Genomic DNA, 19,481 nt, shown 5'->3' on the forward strand with positions numbered 1-19,481 from the left:
TCTGTCATCGTCCTGGCAGCTGAGGGAGAGTAGTTGTCTAATGACTAGCTATCCATCACAAAGAAAGTGGGGCCAATGCTAAATGGTGCAGTGTCTCCGAGCTACAGTATGTTCTCTACTCCACGGGCTTTGATCTGTTAAGCTCCTGAAATGAGAGGCGTGCTTATTTGCCGTCCTGAATGAAGCTACATGCCTAACACTACGAAACTTTACTGGCAAGTGTGTGTGGTGCTTTTGCAAAGGGGCAGTAATTCCAAACCGACTGCATAGAGAGAATGTTATAGAAGATGCTTCGTAAGTAACAGGTGTACACTAACAGTGAAATGCTTATTCACAGGTCCTTTTCCAGCAATGCAGGGTTAAAGATAAAGATAAAGATGTATAAAGAAATAATATAAATAGTGACATGAGGTATAAATACACAGTGAATGACAATAATGATGAATAACGAGTAAAATAACATGGCTATATTACAAGGAGTACCAGAACTGAGACGATGTGCAGGGGTACGAGATAATTGAGGTACAGTATGTACATATAATTAGGGGTAAAGTGACTAGGCAACAGGATAGATAATATACAGTAGCAGCAGCTTAAGTAATGAGTAGGAAAGTGTGTGCGTGGCCTCAGTATATGATAATATACTATATTATATATATATTATTATATATATTATATTATTATACTATTACTATTATATAGTATAATTTCTCATATATGCATATATGTTATGTGTGTGTGTGTTGGGGTGTCAGTGTAAGTATGTGTGAGTGTGTGTGCATAGAGTCAGTGCAAGAGAGTTATTGCAATTCAGGTAGTCCGGGTAGCCATTTGAGGAGCTATTTAGCCATCTTGTTTGGTTAGGGTAAGCCGTCATTGTAAATAAGAATTTGTTCTTAACTGACTTGCCTAGTTAAATAAAGGTTAAATACCAAAAAAAATGAAAATAGATCCTGAATGGCAGAGATCCTGAATAGCAGAGAGTTAAGCCACAGTGGTGTACTGGGCCGTACTCACCACTAGGGCTGTTACGGTTATTGTATTACTGCCACAACGGGGTTCATGAGTCATGATGACAGTCAAACTCCACGTGACCTTTTAGTCACAGTAACTAGGCTTCTCCAAGCTCTGATGCTACTGATGGTCATTAGTAGTCTACCAAACTCGCTCACTGCCTGGTACTCAGCACTCTATTATCCCTCACTGACATCAATACAAATGAAATTGCTAATCTAATCAAACATTTCATGAGAACCCATGAGCTAATGTTGCTCAACATTTCTATAGGCTATGTAATTGCGCGAGAAAACAAGAGTGATGGCCTCTATTAAAAAGAGGAGGATCCCATCAGCTTTCTAGAGGCTAGGCCAACTATATTTATTTTTCAACTTTCCTAATATTAAGCACATTGCTTCTGTTTACAACAGGATGGCATGAAAATGAACCACGTGAATAGCGTCCTCCATTTGCTATTTAAGTGCATAGATTACATTTTTCCCCTGCCCGGGTTTCGAGACAGGTGCACGATAATGGTCCATTCTAAATCAAAACAATTTCACACATATATTATTTAGTATATGTAAAGACAAGATAAAATCAAGAGCAGACTGATGGGTGACAATATTATCCTATAACTTGTGAATGATATATTTTCCGCTGGGAAATTCTAGGCATTATCAAGTGCTTTGTAAATGAAATTGTAAATGAGAGACTGATGAAGAGTGTAAAGCCTGCGCAAAGATGTAGAGCTCATGCCTTTCATGCAACTTTTTTCAAATCATCATTAGAGTTGCATCATGCAGCCTTAGAATTGATTAAAAATCAAAACATACAGCCCAACGTTTGTATCACAACTAACATTGCCAAATAACTTCTTAAAATAAAGCACATTAATCCCCTTTACAACGGTTGCAGAGTCTTAACTGACATACATATGCAGCGTGTGAGTTTCAAGTTGGGGGAAGATACATTTCAACATAATGTATCTTCTGTTGAGTCAGCCTCATTACTTTGTTTTTTATGCTAGTGGTTGTATTAATTTGGGATCTATTGCATCCCACAACTGTCCCGGACTATGTTTAGAATATTTATTTCTCACACTGAATAGAATAGGTCACCTTTTGTACTACCCGGGATAGTAGATGGACATAGGCTAGTGTTTGTTCTGTTTGTTCGGTCTACTCATTTTGTTGGCTGATGAACGTAAAAGTGGACAGCTCTTCCAATATCTTCAGTATGTGCCTCGGAATTGGATAAGGACTTGCACAGTTGCGTCCCCAATGTGTCTGTCTTCACTTGCAGCCTGTGAGAAAGACCCAATCACGTGACAGAGAGCCATGTGAGGGAGGGGTGCTTTGGTGCGCCGAGCCGGGATAAGGGAATTATAACTATTATATTCAGCCCAAGAAATTAGAGGCATTATCATGTGTTTGTCAAATTGTGAATGAGAGACTGATGAAGTGTGTAAAGCCTGCACACAAAAAAACAAAGCAGAGCTCATGCCTTTCATGCTACTTTTTTCAAATCCTAATTAGAGTTACATCATGCAGCCTAAGAATGTATTAAAAATCAAAAACATATAGCCCAACGTTTGTAGAACAACTAAAGTTACATAAATAACTTGAAACTACAGAATAACCGTGTGTGCGCACTCCCTCAAGTACTTTGGAGAAAATATAATAATTATATTTTATTCAGCTATGTTCAATTGTATTCTTCATACTGTTAAATAATATAAAATAATGCAATTCTAAGCAAATTTTTCTACTAAATGAACTAGTGTAGCCCACAGCCATATGGCATAGATAGATCAGGGCCTAATATCAGGATAACTCAGAGTATGCTATTCTGTTCTTCTGAAACATACTACATTTTCTTCATATCATGTTTCTTTAGACCTGTCTACAGTAAGTAATGGATTTATGGTGATGGATTTATTTGACTTCTTAAAATGTAGATGTTCCAACGGTCTGCATCTGTGGCTATGCGTGGAAGCCATGAGATGCTAAATGTGTTTGTTAATTAACAGTCGATTACCGTGAGACTGGCAGTTATTTGCTTGACAATCACCAGCTAACATGACTGCCACAGCCCTACTCACCACCCTCTGTAGTGTCTTGTGGTCGGATGCCTTGCAGTTGCTGTACCAAGCGGTGAAGCAGCCAGTCAAGATTCTGTCAATGGTGCAGCTGTAGGGCCTGAGGGCCCTTGCCAAATCGTTTCAGCCTCCTGAGAGGGAAGAGGCGTTGTCGTGCCCTCTTCACAATTGTGTGGGTGTGTGTGGACCATGTTAATTCCTTAGTGATGTGGACACTGACGAACTCAAAGCTCTCGACCCGCTCCACTACAGCCCCGTCGATGTGGACGAAGGTGTGCTTGGCCCTGCGTTTCCTGTAGTCCACGATCAGCTCCTTTGTCTTGCTGATGTTGAGGGAGAGGTTGTTTTCCTGGCACCACACTGCCAGGTCTCTGACCTCCATATAGGCTGCCTCATCGTCGTCGGTGATCAGTCCTACCACTGTCATGTCGTCAGCAAACTGGGTGTTGGTGTTGGAGCTGGAGACTGAGGGGCCCCCATGCTGATGGTCAGCATGGCGGATGTGTTGTTGCCTGGGTCCGGAGTAAGTGGAACATACAGAGCCAACTCGTTCAAGTAGTAATTTTCATCCAAATTGAGGTTAGAGGATGTTTCTTGATTCCAGCTTTAAGATTTAGCTGAATATGGAGTCTAATAACAGTAAATGCAACTTTATTTGATATGAATTTTGATCTTATCAAATACAATGTGTTTCCACTTTGCAGGCTACATTGTCTATCCAGACTGTGTGTCAACTCTTCAGGTCTGTTGTGAGGTTGGCATTGAGACAGCCAGGTCCCCAGTGTCCTGGCCTCTACCCTCCCCTCTCTCTCTCTATCTGGCTGAGGAGATCTATGATGGACAGATCTGGTACTGTGTGTATGGTGCCACTTCAATCTGTGCTCCACTGGCCTGGCCTTTCACCCTGCTGTCTGCAGTCTCTGGCCTCTGAGGCCTTTGACGCTCCCAGGAGGACATATGTCCTGTGGCGGTACTGGCAGAAGTGTTTGGAGTTGGACTCTTCAGAGCCTTATCAATGTCAGGCGGCTCAGCCAGGCTTTCCACGCTGCCTTGTGCTCTGACAGACAGGCCCTGCATGGCCCAGGAGCCCCAGTGTCAGAGTTGGCAGTGGAGGCAGCGTCAGGACAAAGACTGGTGCTCTGCACATAACCAGGCTGAGGCAACACGCCCAGCATCTCCCCAGCATCATACCTTTTGGTTTTTGGGTCAGTGGACGTGTGGTTTTGCGGAGCAACTAAAAGCAATCTTTCTCACTCTCCGAATTTCATCAACTTTGCATTTGTTTGCCATCCATTTAAAATAATACGAGGGGGGGGTGCTGTTTATAAATGCCGAGAGATAAAGAGTGAATGTAAGGTGAAGGATTAAGAGTGAGAGAGAAACACTGTATGCCAGAGGATATGAGTGATAGGGAGGTAACAACGGTGTTGGTGTTAGTGGGCATCTGTGTAGCAATGAAGTGATACAGCGAGAGTGGGCCCACGGGGTGATAGAGAGAGCGAGAGAGAGAGAGTATCTCTGAGTGTGATATGATCTCTGTCAGTGGGGCAGGAAGTTCCCATCCCCAGGGGAGACAGCAGGCAGAATAACAGGCTTTACTCCCCTACTGTCCCCTCTTTGTCCCGGCTCCCTCTGCCTCCCCTGCCCTGCCCCGCTACTCATCAGCTCTTAATCCACTTTTGATAGCTTTCACAGCACCCTGTCCACCACAGGCATACTCCCAGGCACACAAATGCATGTAACCTCTCTCTCTCTCCCTCTCTCCCTCTCTTTCTCTCTCTCTCAGAGAGAGAAATGTAAAGACACATATATATATATATACTGTGTCAATATTTTGAATATCTGTTCATTTTATGGTTTGTTGATTTGTATTATTTTTTTGACTATCATAGTGTGCAAAGTAGAATTTTAAATCTAAGTAATTGTTCCATTCAGTTCTCCAGCATGACACCTTTGTTGGTTCATGTTTTCTCTATGAAACACACCATGATACTGAAAATAACCTAAGTGATTTAACAGGGACGGAACATAGGGGAAATTGGATGCTTTCAAAGTCAAAGTTTCCTAAGACATTTCTTCCCCCAAAAATGAAAACATGACTTCATTCAGTGCTGGTGTATTTTCCAACCTTGTAATTTTGAGCAAATATTTAAAAAAGAAGTGATCATGTACATCAGGAACATGGGACACCCACAACTTTGCATTACGGTGACCACACCCACTTGTCGTGTTGTTTGTTTTGTTAGCCATGACAACTGTCTGTGGGCTGCGTCGCTCTCGGATTCTTAGCAGGAACGAGAGCGTGGGAGTACTGGTGTTTAGACCATGTAAAGCTGACTCATAAAATCCCACAGGCTATCTCAACTGTCTCTAGGAAGACCGTTGTCTATCACATTATTATTGATGGATGTGATGGCAAATTCCACTAGTCAAGCGGGGTGAAACGAGAATCTAGACAACCCAAAGACAGCACGGGTTAAGGCATGGAATATTTTAGTGCAAGTTTCACTTTATATTCCGGTTCGCAGCTGGACTATAGTTTTAGCAGGGTAGTAGAGGTCAAAGATGTCATGTTCCCTTCAGTCATCTCTATCTGATCCTCTTTTCTGTCTGTCTGTGTTCCTCTGTCAGGAATGCACACTATCCTCACACTGGCTGGGTTGATTCTGGCTCTGTCCATCCCGAGTGCCAGGCCCGAGTCAGCTGAACTGAGGTTCCTGGGACAGACGGACTTCGTGGTCAACGAGAGCAGCCGCACCGTGGTGCGCCTGGTAGTGGAGAGGATCGGAGACCCGGTCAACGTGACCGCGCTGGTTCTGGTAGGAACGGCCTGGTCATAGGAAGACTGTTTTAGGTCACCTGTTGAGTGTCCGACCTACTGTAGTGTTATCTCGATATGTCTTTGTGTGCTTATGTAATCTCCTCTAAACTGGCTTTAGCCTCTCTGACCTAAGTCTTGTAGGGGACAGGCTAAGTGTTGTTAAAGCAACAGTGACAAGCCATGATTAGCAACACACAGCAGTAGGGCATCACAACGGAGCCTTAACCCAATTCCCAGGTTTCACTGATCTGCTCCTTAGTTCTCATGCACAGTTCTCCTTAGGGGAATAGATCAGTGACCGTTTTACTGTGGGAGGTAGAGGGTGACATGAAAGGTCGACATCTGCAGTTATTGTCACCCACATCAGAATGTGTGTCAGCTCCCACATGGGAGCCAGTGCCTGCTCCCTCCCCATGGGTGTCTGGGAAATGATGGCCTGCCTGGGACTTTCCCAGGCCTGAAGAAGCTCTTTTATTGTTTTTACAGTTCCTTAAATGTCAGTACTACATCCCTAGAGAATGAAACACAAAGTGTCATCTTCTGTTTCAACACTTTTAGGTGACCCCAGCATTCTATTTGTCTGTACGAGTTTGTGTGTTTTGAGTGGTAAACGATCATGCCAAATTAGGACAATAACGATGACCACATCAACTGTCCTTGTTGCTTCCAGTTGGAGGGAGACGACACGGGGGACTTTGAGGCCACCACGGCTGCAGCCTTCCTGCTGTCCTCGGAGGCCAGTAAGACCGTCTTCATCGCAGTCAGGGACGACGAACTGCCCGAGGCCGATGAGACCTTTGTCTTCAACCTTAGGCTACAGGTAACGAAAAGAGTGTGTGTTGGGTTGGGAGGTCTGTGTGTGCATGTGTGTGTGTGTCAGCGGTCATTCAATGTCAGTGGTTGTTATGGTTGCCCTCATACTACGCTCATGTGTTAATATGTGTGTGTGTGTGTGTGCGTTTGTGTATGCGTTGTAATGCTCATGAGTGTGTCTGTGAGTGAAAAATGAGGCCTCCTTCTTTTGGCCTCCGATGTAGAACCTTAGTCAGTTATCCCACAAAGATCTCTAGTGTTCCCATCCTGCCCCTGAGTACCTTAAACCCTCATCCTGGTCCAACCACTGCTGAGTGGGGGCCCCGGAGCCCTGCCTTTACAACCCCAACAGAAAGACTTGAGAGGCCCTGGATGCCCTTTGATGTGTTCCTATATGGCTTCTCCAGGGCTAGGCCGCTGAAGAGAGCCCCACTTAAAGACACCTTTGTGAGCGGACAGCCATTTTGACAGCCAAGGCTTCACCACACAGTAGATTAAAGCCCAGTCAGGGGCTGTGTGAAGTCACAGCAAGACAGCCGTTTCACACCATCAAACAGACCAGAGAAACCAATGTGTTTCCTGTAGCTGGTGACCGTGGTAGGGAGGGAAAATGCTAGAGAACAGATCTGAGTATTCCCTCACAGTAGAAGGGTATAATCTAGAGCCTGACATGAGTTTAGGCGTCCATGGCACAGGCAAACAGCTCTGCAGAAAGAAATCCTTCCCACGATGCATAGAGAGTAATGTTACATTTTTTCTGTGTTGACGGCGGCTGTGCAGGATGCCTTGCAACTAGAGTCCGATTGCCATGGTGTCATTAGCGGGCTGCCGTCATGTGATGGATGATGAAGGGCCTGGCTCCCACTGTATGCCTGTCCACACACTCTGACTAATGGCTCTGTGAAAGAGAGGCAGGGCAAGCGAAGGCCTGGCTGGATGATGAGCACCGTGCCTAGGGCCCTCACATATCAAGCACAGGGTACGAGAGGATGATGGCTTGGTGAATCAGTCATTTCTGACAAGCAGAAAGCTGTTAGGCTCAATACATTTCAAAATGATGGAAGGACAGTGGTTTTGGACAGGATACGATTGGTTGGAGATGAGTGTTTGGTGTTCCCTTTCTTCTTTTGAGTAATATTGTAATCACCGGCTGGGCTACACTTGCTATAATGCTGGATAAAGCTTTTCTTTTTATAATAGAGGAAATGTAGAATTAAGTTAATCCAAAACACAGGGAGAGCTGGAATTGAGTTTAGCACAAAATCCCAATGAGCTCAGCAAAAAGTCCAGGAACGGTCCCTCATACTGTAATGCTACCACCCTGCTTGGCAAGACCATGACAGGTTCTGTCCACTTATCCCGTGCATACTGCTAGGGTCTGGGCTTGGGGTGCAGGGCATGGCTGGGCTGGGCTGGGGTGCTGGGATTCCTGTGGAGGGTTGGTTGTTGGTGGGCTGTGTTTGTGTCCCAGAGGGAACGGGCCCCTGGCAGGGCCTGCAGGCTGGATTGTGAGAGCGTGTGGATTCTGTGTCTGTGTGTCGGCCACAACAAGAGCTCAGCCCCTGAAAGAAAGCTCTGTTACAGCTGGGAAAAGCCATGTCTGAATAGAGAGGTGAAAGCAGAGGGGCTAAGCTCTTTTTCTCACTCAGTCTCATACACACACACACACACACACACACACACACACGCACACGCACACACACAATGGTTCTGCATTGGGCACACTGTCAGGTAATCTGATTTCAGATGTGTCCATGTAAACAGCATTTTTAGGTAAATTGTTCTCTTTACAATGCATGTGAACGTTTTAAATTAGCTATTTTATTAATCTGACTTTCAACTACAGAACTTTAGTCGGAAAACATACAGTTTCTGGAAATGTGCAAGTGTCGAGCCGTGTATGGCCCTGCATACATCCTGTATACTGTATCTCCGAAAATGGATCACTTTAGTGCACGAACATGCAGGGACTTGTATATGTCCGGAAACGGTTCAGTAACAACCCTGGAATGACCACATAGTTCTACCCACGTAACCAGGACATATCTTGAAATTCTGGTGCACATTTGACGTCAATTGCATTACATCTCCGTCTACATCCGCCCACGTCACTCCTATAAATGTCAGTTATATGATCTTGCACTTGCTCAAGACGCGCACATGCGTAGAAGTGAAGACGTGTTTTGTTCGTGTCTCGTATACTTTTGTATTTTTCATATTTTTTGTATATATATTTCAATTTTATTTTACCTTCCGGTAACCTGCCTCACCAAATGTGATACGGTATCGCTATTATTAAAAAAAGAATTTTAGAACACATTCAGGAACCTCCAGAAGCTAACCAGCTAATTAGCTACAAGCAATTTAGTCATTGTTAGCCACTGCTAGCGGCTTTAACCTTCTGCACAGATACCAGCCCTGTTCTTAGCCTGGATAATATTCGCCAGTCTACCAGTATCGGACTGTCGCTCCACAACAACGCCGGATTCCTGCCGTAATCCCTGGACCACTACTTCTGATCTTCACAGCTAGCTTGCAGCTAGCTAGCTCACAGCTTGCAGCTAGCTAGCTCACAGCTAGCTTGCACTCACCGTGGCATCCAGTACCGAAGCTATCCCTGAGGCTCACCTACCGGCCTACTCAGCTGTTCACCCGAACCCCATAAACGGCTAGAGCCAAATACTCCACCGGATCCTTGCTGTAAACTCTGGACCTTGGCATCGGATCACCGCTGCTCCCAATTCGCTATAGTGGCTAACGCCACTGCCACGAAGCTAGCACCAGTTATCCGTGAGCCAGGCGCATCTCCCGGATAGCAAAATAAATTCTACAATACCTCTTTCGCCATCTGGCTTGGATTCTCTGTCGACACGGCGCCCCGTCGCATCACCATGACTGGTCTGCCGACGAATACTCCATCCACTGTCTCTTCAACCGGCCTCTGTCAGAGGGCTACTAACTTTAAACGCCGTGTCGCCCGCGTGCTAGCTTAGTGGCGGCTTCCCTGCATTGGCGGCTTCACTGCTGTCCCCTGGACACTATGATCACTTGGCTACATAGCTGATGCCTGCTGGACTGTCCATTATTCACAGTACTCCATTCTGTTTATTTATTTGTTTATCTGTCGGCCCCAGCCGCGAACTACGCGAACTCAGGCTCTGTGCCTAGTCATTGCCATTTTACCTGCTGTTGTTGTGTTAGCTGATTAGCTGTTGTTGTCTCACCTGTTGTTTTTGCTAGCTCTCCCAATCAACACCTGCGATTATTTTATGCTTCGCTGTATGTCTCTCTCAAATGTCAATTTGCCTTGTATACATTAATTCAGGTTAGTTATCATTGTTTTAGTTTACAATAGAGCCCCTAGTTCCACTCTTCATACCTCTGATACCTCCTTTGTCCCACCTCCCACACATGTGGTGACCTCACCCATTACAACCAGCATGTCCAGAGATACAACCTCTCTTATCATCACCCAGTGCCTGGGCTTACCTCTGATGTACCCGTACCCCACCTTACCCCTGTCTGCGCATTATGCCCTGAATATATTCTACCATGCCCAGAAATCTGCTCCTTTTATTCTTTGTCCCCAACGCTATACACAACCAGTTTTGATAGCCTTTAGCCGCACCCTCATACTACTCCTTCTTTGTTCCGCGGGTGATGTGGAGGTAAACCCAGGCCCTGCATGTCCCCAGGCACCCCCATTTGTTGACTTCTGTGATTGAAAAAGCCTTGGTTTCATGCATGTCAACATCAGAAGCCTCCTCCCTAAGTTTGTTTTACTCGTTGCTTTAGCACACTCTGCCAATCCTGATGTCCTTGCCGTGTCTGAATCCTGGCTTAGGAAGGCCACCAAAAATTCTGAGATTTCCATACCCAACTATAACATTTTCCGTCAAGATAGAACTGCCAAAGGGGGAGGAGTTGCAGTCTACTGCAGAGATAGCCTGCAAAGTAATATCATACTTTCCAGGTCCATACCCAAACAGTTCGAACTACTAATTATAAAAATTACTCTCTCCAGAAATAAGTCTCTCACTGTTGCCGCCTGCTACCGACCCCCCCTCAGCTCCCAGCTGTGCCCTGGACACCATTTGTGAATTGATCGCCCCCCATCTAGCTTCAGAGTTTGTTCTGTTGGGAGACCTAAACTGGGATATGCTTAACACCCCGGCAGTCCTACAATCTAAGCTAGATGCCCTCAATCTCACGCAAATCATCAAGGAACCCACCAGCTACAACCCTAAATCTGTAAACAAGGGTACCCTCATAGACGTTATCCTGACCAACTGGCCCTCCAAATACACCTCTGCTGTCGTCAATCAGGATCTCAGCGATCACTGCCTCATTGCCTTTATCCGCTATGGGTCCGCAGACAAACGACCACCCCTCATTACTGTCAAACGCTCCCTAAAACACTTCTGCGAGCAGGCCTTTCTAATCGACCTGGCCCGGGTATCCTGGAAGGATATTGACCTCATCCCGTCAGTTGAGAATGCCTGGTCAATCTTTAAAAGTAACTTCCTCACCATCTTAGATCAGCATGCTCCGTTCAAAAAAATGCAGAACTAAGAACAAATATATCCCTTGGTTCACTCCAGACCTGACTGCCCTCAACCAGCGCAAAAACATCCTGTGGTGGACTTCAATAGCATCGAATAGTCCCCGCAATATGCAACTGTTCATGGAAGTCAGGAACCAATACACGCAGTCAGTCAGGAAAGCAAAGGCCAGCTTTTTCAAGCAGAAATGTGCATCCTGTAGCTCTAACTCCAAAAAGTTATGGGACACTGTAAAGTCCATGGAGAACAAGAGCACCTCCTCTCAGCTGCCCACTGCACTGAGGCTAGGTAACACGGTCACCACCGATAAATCCATGATATTCGAAAACTTCAACAAGCATTTCTCAACGGCTGGCCATGCCTTCCTCCTGGCTACTCCAACCTTGGCCAACAGCTACACCCCCCCCCCCCCCCCGCAGCTACTCACCCAAGCCTCCCCAGCTTCTCCTTTACCCAAATCCAGATAGCAGATGTTCTGAAAGAGCTGCAAAACCTGGACCCGTACTAATCAGCTGGGCTTGACAATCTGGACCCTCTATTTCTGAAACTATCCGCCGCCATTGTCGCAACCCCTATTACCAGCCTCTTCAACCTCTCTTTCATATCGTCTGAGATCCCCCTCTTCAAAGGGGGAGACACCATGGACCACAAACTGTTACAGACCTATATCCATCCTGCCCTGCCTATCTAAGGTCTTCGAAAGCCAAGTCAACACACAGATCACTGACCATTTCGAATCCCACCGTACCTTCTCCTCTGTGCAATCTGGTTTCCGAAGCGGTCACGGGTGCACCTCAGCCACGCTCAAGGTACTATACGATATCATAACCGCCATCGATAAAAGACAGTACTGTGCAGCCGTCTTCATCGACCTGGCCAAGGCTTTCGACTCTCTCAATCACCATATTCTTATCGGCAGACTCAGTAGCCTCGGTTTTTCTAATGACTGCCTTGCCTGGTTCTCCAACTACTTTGCAGACAGAGTTCAGCGTGTCAGATCGGAGGGCATGTTGTCCGGTCCTCTGGCAGTCTCTATGGGGGTGCCACAGGGTTCAATTCTCGGGGCGACTCTTTTCTCTGTATATATCAATGATGTTGCTCTTGCTGCGGGCGTTTCCCTGATCCACCTCTACGCAGGCGACATCATTCTGTATACTTATGGCCCTTCCTTGGACACTGTGCTATCTAACCTCCAAACGAGCTTCAATGCCATACAACACTCCTTCCGTGGCCTCCAACTGCTCTTAAACGCAAGTAAAACCAAATGCATGCTTTTAGTCTCAACAGCGCTCTGTAGGGTAGCACCATGGTATAGCCGGAGGACAGCTAGCTTCTGTCCTCCTTAGGGTACATTGACTTCAATACAAAACCTAGGAGGCTCACTGTCCTCAACCACTTCCATAGACTTACACAATACTCATGACAACATCCGGAGAACGTCCTCCAACCTATCAGAACTCTTGCAATATGAACTGACATGTTGTCCACCCAATCAAAGGATGAGAGAAGGAATTTCGTTGTCACGCCCTGACCTTAGAGAGCCTTTTTATGTCTCTAATTGGTTAGGTCAGGGTGTGATTTGGGTGGGCATTCTAGTTTGTCGATTTCTTTGTTTGCCGGGTATGGTTCCCAATCAGAGGCAGCTGTCTATCGTTGCCTCTGATTGGGGATCATACTTAGGCAGCCCTTTTTCCCACCTTCAGTTGTGGGATCTTGTTTGTGTGTAGTTGCTTTCTGCACTGCATATAGCTTTACGTTCGTTTTGCATTTTGTTGTTTTTTTGGTGTCATTTAAAATAAAAGTATAATGTACGCCTACGACGCTGCACCTTGTCTCCTTCTAACCACGGACGTAACAATAGTACTAAAAGCATAAGCAACAGCTAGCTAGCACTGCAGTGCATAAAATGTGGTGAGTAGTTGACTCAGAGAGAGAAAGACAGTAGTTGAACAATTTTGAACAAATTAATTTATTCCAAAATGAAGGAGAAGCAAGAGAGAAATAGAGAGATACTGTAGATGCGAGAAGGAATACAACGTGTTTTTTATGAAAGTGAACTGTGGGGCTTGATGAACCACACTGGTTTGTCGTTTTGCAGACCATCCTCCTCATTGCTCATTGGGTCAACATTAACTCCTCTCGACCATGCATCTAGATGCAAAAAACGAACAAAATAGAACACAGTAAACAAATGCCAGTCTCAGGTAGGGTTGTTGCGGTGACCGTATTACCGACACACCGGTTTTCGGCTTGTGTGCGTCTGCACGAGAATTGTGAAAACAATAGTTGAATTCCATCCACCTGGTTGAAAGGGTCTCCACATGCCTTTTGGCTCTGTGCACTGGATGTATCACCCACAAACACCCAAAGGTCAATATAATCAAAGAAGATATGCAACACGTTATGCATGTGATACTGGCAGTGCACAGAGCTACAGATATCTGGAATAGAGTAGGAAACATAACACTCTAAACCAGGTGGGTGCGATTCAACATCTGTTTTCATTCTAGACTCAAATAAAGAACTTGAAACATGTAATAGGACCAGTAGTAAAACACGAGTAACGACCATAGTGTTACACAGAAGCTACTTGTCCAAAAGGCTTACCCGCTTTCTCCTCTGGTAACACTTCTTTGGATGTTTCTCCAAGATTGTGTCCCCTACGCTCTCAGGTAAACCTGAGAGATACGCCCACCTCAAAATCTCTTAATACAGGAGGTTGAGCAAGAACCCGCACTGGTTAATTTTGTTGTTTTGGTGACCAGGACACCGGTGCAGCGCCTCGCTATCGTATGTAAAAAGGGCGTTAAACATACTGTAACGATTGTCGTTGGTGGAAGAAGGTGAGGACAAAGGTGCAGCGCGGTATGTGTTCATATTTCCTTTAATAAACTGAACACGAAATACAAAAGAACAAGATAATAAATGAAAACCGAAACAGTCACGTATGGTGCAAACACTGAAACGGAAAACAACTACCCACAACCCATAGTGGGAAAACAGGCTGCCTAAGTATGGTTCTCAATCAGAGACAACGATTGCAGCTGCCTCTGATTGGGAACCATACCAGGTCACACACCTAGAAATATAACACACAGAACAAAACATAGAATGCCCACCCCAACTCACGCCCTGACCAAACTAAAATAGAGACATAAAAAGGGAACTAAGGTCAGGACGTGACACATACCTTTGACAGTTTCACTCTTTTTCTCCTGTGTAAACACAGCCTTCTCTCACTAGATATGTATATAGCTACGACACCCTGCATTGTATGGGCAACAACAGTACATCTCATTCACTCACATTTATACAGTGCTAATTGTACACAAACTATAGAAGAGCTTTGTGTATTAAATGTGGCAAAACCCCATGAACAGCTAGCTAACAACAACATAAGCTAGCTAGTAGAGTGAAATGGTAGGCTAGCTATCACCTACAACTGCGCTAGATAACGCTAGTGGTTAGCAATTAGCATTGGGACCTTTAGATACAATTTATGAAAATTAAAATTTTAAAATACATATACAATTGAAGTCAGACGTTTACATACACTTCGTTTTGAGTCATTAAAACTTGTTTTACAACCACTCCACAAATTTGTAATTTCTTGTTAAAACAAACTATTGTTTTGGCAAGTCGATTAGGACATCTACTTTGTGCATGACACAAGTAATGTTTCCAATAATTGTTTAGAGACAGATTATTTCACTTAAAACTCACTGTATCACAATTCCAGTAGGTCAGAGGTTTACGTACACTAAGTTGACTGTGCCTTTAAACAGCTTGGAAAATTACAGAAAATGTCAATGCTTTAGAAGCTTCTGATAGGCTAATAGACATCATTTTAGTCAATTGTAGGTGTACCTGTGGATGTATTTCAAGACTTACCTTCAAACTCAGTGCCTCTTTGCTTTACATCATGGTAAAATCAAAAGAAATCAGCCAAGACCTCAGAAAAAAACCTCCACAAGTCTGTTTCATCCTTGGGAGCAATTTCCAAATGCCTGAAGGTACCACGTTCAACTGTTCAAACAACAGTACGCAAGTATAAACACCACAGGACCATGCAGCCGTCATACCGCTCAGGAAGGAGACGCGTTCTGTCTCCTAGAGATGAACGTACTTTGGTGCAAAAAGTGCAAATCAATCCCAGAACAACAGCAAAGGTCCTTGTGAAGATGATGGATGAAACCTGTTACAAAAGTATCTATATCCACAGTAAAAAGAGTCCTATATCGACATAACCTGAAAGGCCGCTCAGCAAGGAAGACGCCATTGCTCCAAAACCGCCATAAAAAGCCAGACTACGGTTTGCAACTGCACATGAGGACAAAGATCATACTTTTTGGAGAAATGTTCTCTGGTCTGATGAAACAAAAATAGAGCTGTTTAGCCATAATGACCATCGTTATGTTTGGAGGAAAAAGGGGGAGGTTTGCAAGCCGAAGAACAACTTCCCAACCGTGAAGCACGGGGGTGGTAGCATCAAGTTGTGGGGGTGCTTTACTGCAGGAGGAACTGATGCACTTCACAAAATAAATGAGGAAAGAAAATTGTGTGGATATATTGAAGCAACATCTCAAGACATCGGTCAGGAAGTTGAAGCTTGGTCGCAAATGGGTCTTCTAAATGGACAATGACCCCAAGCATACTTCCAAAGTTGTGGCAAAATGGCTTAAGAACAACAAAGTCAAGGTATTGGAGTGGCCATCACAAAGCCCTGACCTCAATCCTATAGAAAATGTGTGGGCAGAACTGAAAAAGCGTGTGCGAGCAAGGAGGCCTACAAACCTGACTCAGTTACACCAGCTCTGTCAGGAGGAATAGAACAAAATTCACCCAACTTATTGTGGGAAGCTTGTGGAAGGCTACCCGAATCGTTTGACCCAAGTTAAACAATTTAAAGGCAAATTTACCAAATACTAATTGAGTGTATGAACACTTCTGACCCACTGGGAATGTGATGAAATAAATAAAAGCTGAAATAAATCATTTTCTCTACTATTATTCTGACATTTCACATTCTTAAAATTAAGTGGTGATTCTAACTGACCTATGACAGGGAATGTTTACTCGGACAAAAGGTCAGGAATTGTGAAAAACTGAGTTTAAATGTGGCTACGGTGTATGTAAACTTCCGACTTCAACTGTAATTTGCATGGTTCATATTTACACATGTAAATACAGTCATCCTTTGTTAAAACACGAAATTAACAGCCAAAATATTTATAAACAGAAATAAAAATCATCCGAGACACCATCTTGTTCTCTCGTTTTTCTCTCATTCAAAACACTTGATACATCAAAATAACCAGAAAACTCATAACAGTTTAGATAAACATGTTTTCGCTAGATTTTTTAAAACGAAACCATTATGTTACAAACCGAAAAACAGGATAAATATGAAGACAAGGAGAGTTGGTTTATTTTCACTGGGCTTCTCTTCCACTTCATGGCGTAATAGGGATTTCCCCGCCTGCTGCGTTTGAAAAATGTACGCGTCGTGCACAGTCCGGACATTTCCAGAAACGTGCTATCCTAGACATTCCCGTATCATGCGTATCAGTGTTCGGGGATGTGCGGGAGTGTGCAGGAATGATTTGTGAAATTCCCACCCATGACCATGCACCTCAAATTTCACGGGAATATAGTTGATCCGATTTCACCCAGAAACTCTGCTTTTCATGCAGTGAGAGTGTTTGTGTGATACCGTCAATTCTGTCTGAAGTAGGTATGTGACTAGTAACAAAATCTGGCAATGTTTATAGTATGTCACCCCTTTTGAAACACTTTCATTTTTACCACTTTCTTGTAGGCATATGCCTTTTATACATCCCTGTGCACAGCCAGCACCGGTGAGGGGTGGGAGAAGGGGTGTGCTGATATGGGTGGGCTATTTGAATAAATCCTTTGAATATACACAAAGAAATACCCAAGTTGACCAATGTTGAGTGGTTACAGACATCGCACGTGCTTGAAAATGTGATGCCACCATTAAACCACCTTCTTCATAGAAAATGAATCAATGGCTGATCATCAAGTGATTTCCATTTTTCCAATTGTTGTTTAATCGTTTGGATGTTTTCCTTGTGCCAATTTATCATCACCAGTCAATGTGATAGCACCATCGCGCACGCTCTCTCTGCATTCAAACTCCCCACCAGTTATTTGGGCTGAAGACAGATTTGTAGTCGAAGTTAGAAACATATACATATTAACCCGTTATTTACTAGCTAATTATAAGGCTCATCCTCTTGATACTACCCATCCCGGATCCGGGATCGTGAATACAGCCTCAGGCTCATAAGCATAACGCAACGTTAACGATTTCTGAAAATCGCAAATGAAATGAAAATAATATGCCTGCTCTCAAGCTTAGCCTTTTCTTAACAACACTGTCATCACAGATTTTCAAAATATGCTTTTGAACCATAGCAAATCAAGCATTTGTGTAAGAGTATTGCAAGCTAGCTTAGCATTTTGCGTAGCATTTAGCACACAACATTTTCACAAAAACCAGATAACCAAATAAATAAAATAATTTACCTTTGAAGAGCTTCGGATGATTTCAATGAGGAGACTCTCAGTTACATAGCAAATGTTCAGTTTTTCCTGAAAGAATCTTTGTGTAGGAGAAATCGCTCTGTTTTGTACATCACATTTGGCTACCGAAACGAACCGAAAATTCAGTCACCAAAACGTCAAACTTTTTCCGAATTAACTCCATAATATCGACCGAAACATGGCAAACGTTGTTTAGAATCAATCCTCAAGGTGTTTTTTCACATATCTCCTCATTGATATGCCGTTCGTGGAAGCCTGCTTTCCCCTCAGAATCCCATGGAAAAATACCAGCAGCTGAAAATGACGCACCAATTTCGACGGAGGACACCGGGCGGACACCTGGAAAATGTAGTCTCTTATGGTCAATCTTCCAATGATATGCCTACAAATACGTCACAATGCTGCAGACACCTTGGGGAAACGATAGATAGGGCAGGCTCATTCCTCTCGCATTCACAGCCATATAAGGAGACAATGGAAAACAGAGCCTCAAAAATACTGCTCATTTCCTGTTTGCCGTTTCATCTTGGTTTTGCCTGTAGCTCCTGTTCTAGGGCACCCACAGACAATATCTTTGCAGTTCTGGAAAATTCAGAGTGTTTTCTTTCTATCAATTATATGCATAGTCGAGCATCTTTTTGTGACAAAATATCTTGTTTAAAACGGGAAAGTTTTTCATCCAAAAATGAAATTGCGCCCCCAGAGTTTCAAGAGGTTAAATATTTATCTGTCAAAGTACAATACAAAAAAGATGAAGTGGCAGATACACTTGTGTGCTCCCCCAGGCTTAACGCCAAGGCATTTCTGTGACAATAGACAACAGCTCAACGTTAGAACTACATACATTTACATGGGGAGGATAAATGCATTCAAAGCATTTATATGAGGCCTTGTGAATGTACCGGCTTTGTTACTGGCTTCACCTTTCAGATATAAAGTGGTTTAAAGAAGCTGGCACGGTAAAGATGGCACATTTTTGTCTTCGTATAAAAGGGATATGATACTGTTTTTTTGTGCATGATAAGGGGATACTATGGATTTCTCATCCTTTCTCTTCTTTCAGAGCTCCTCCAATGGCGTGAGACTTGGGACGCCCAACAGAGCCACCATCACCATCCTGTCCAATGACAATGCCTTCGGAATCATCTCCTTCAACTCTGTAAGAAACATCTATCTGTCTAGTGTTTATTCTTGCTTATCGCATAGGCCTACATTCCATTCAACCAGTTCCGTTTTAACCTTCATTGAATGTAAAGCGAATCCCAGATTCGGCTACCTACGACAGTACGTACCATGTTAGATTGAGAGGGAAGGCTTTAGCCACAGTCAGGATAAGGAAATTAAGCTTTGGATAGGGGAGGGGTGGGGCAAGGGTGGGGGTCAAATGCCACATAGGGTATCCATGCAGATGGTTGTGCAGGAGGGGTCTGGGGTTGCCAGGGGCTGCACAACCACAAAGGCTGCAGTTTGCTCCTAGGATTAACTTGTCAGTGGGAGTTTCGAGGGTTACTATGGTAACCATAGTATTGGGTCCTGCCTGCTTCCCCCTTAGGGTCTTATTCGTGATCATTATTTTGCTTCTTGGAAATCAATGAAGGACTCTCTGCCTCCGGAATTACGA

The 19,481-nt window shown here is 44.1% G+C and overlaps 1 protein-coding gene across 1 annotated transcript in view; it reads left to right on the forward strand.

The window, feature by feature from the left end:
• adgrv1 (adhesion G protein-coupled receptor V1) overlaps positions 1–19,481 on the forward strand; it is a 202,966-nt gene that overhangs the window by 17,229 nt on the left and 166,256 nt on the right. Inside the window, 3 exon segments of the mRNA XM_064937880.1 lie at positions 5,729–5,916; positions 6,589–6,738; positions 18,924–19,019. Of these exon segments, the coding sequence (XP_064793952.1) occupies positions 5,731–5,916; positions 6,589–6,738; positions 18,924–19,019 (432 nt within the window). The 5' untranslated portion in view covers positions 5,729–5,730.

Source organism: Oncorhynchus masou, chromosome 25, assembly GCF_036934945.1.
Source record: "Oncorhynchus masou masou isolate Uvic2021 chromosome 25, UVic_Omas_1.1, whole genome shotgun sequence".
Taxonomy (NCBI): Eukaryota; Metazoa; Chordata; class Actinopteri; order Salmoniformes; family Salmonidae; genus Oncorhynchus; species Oncorhynchus masou.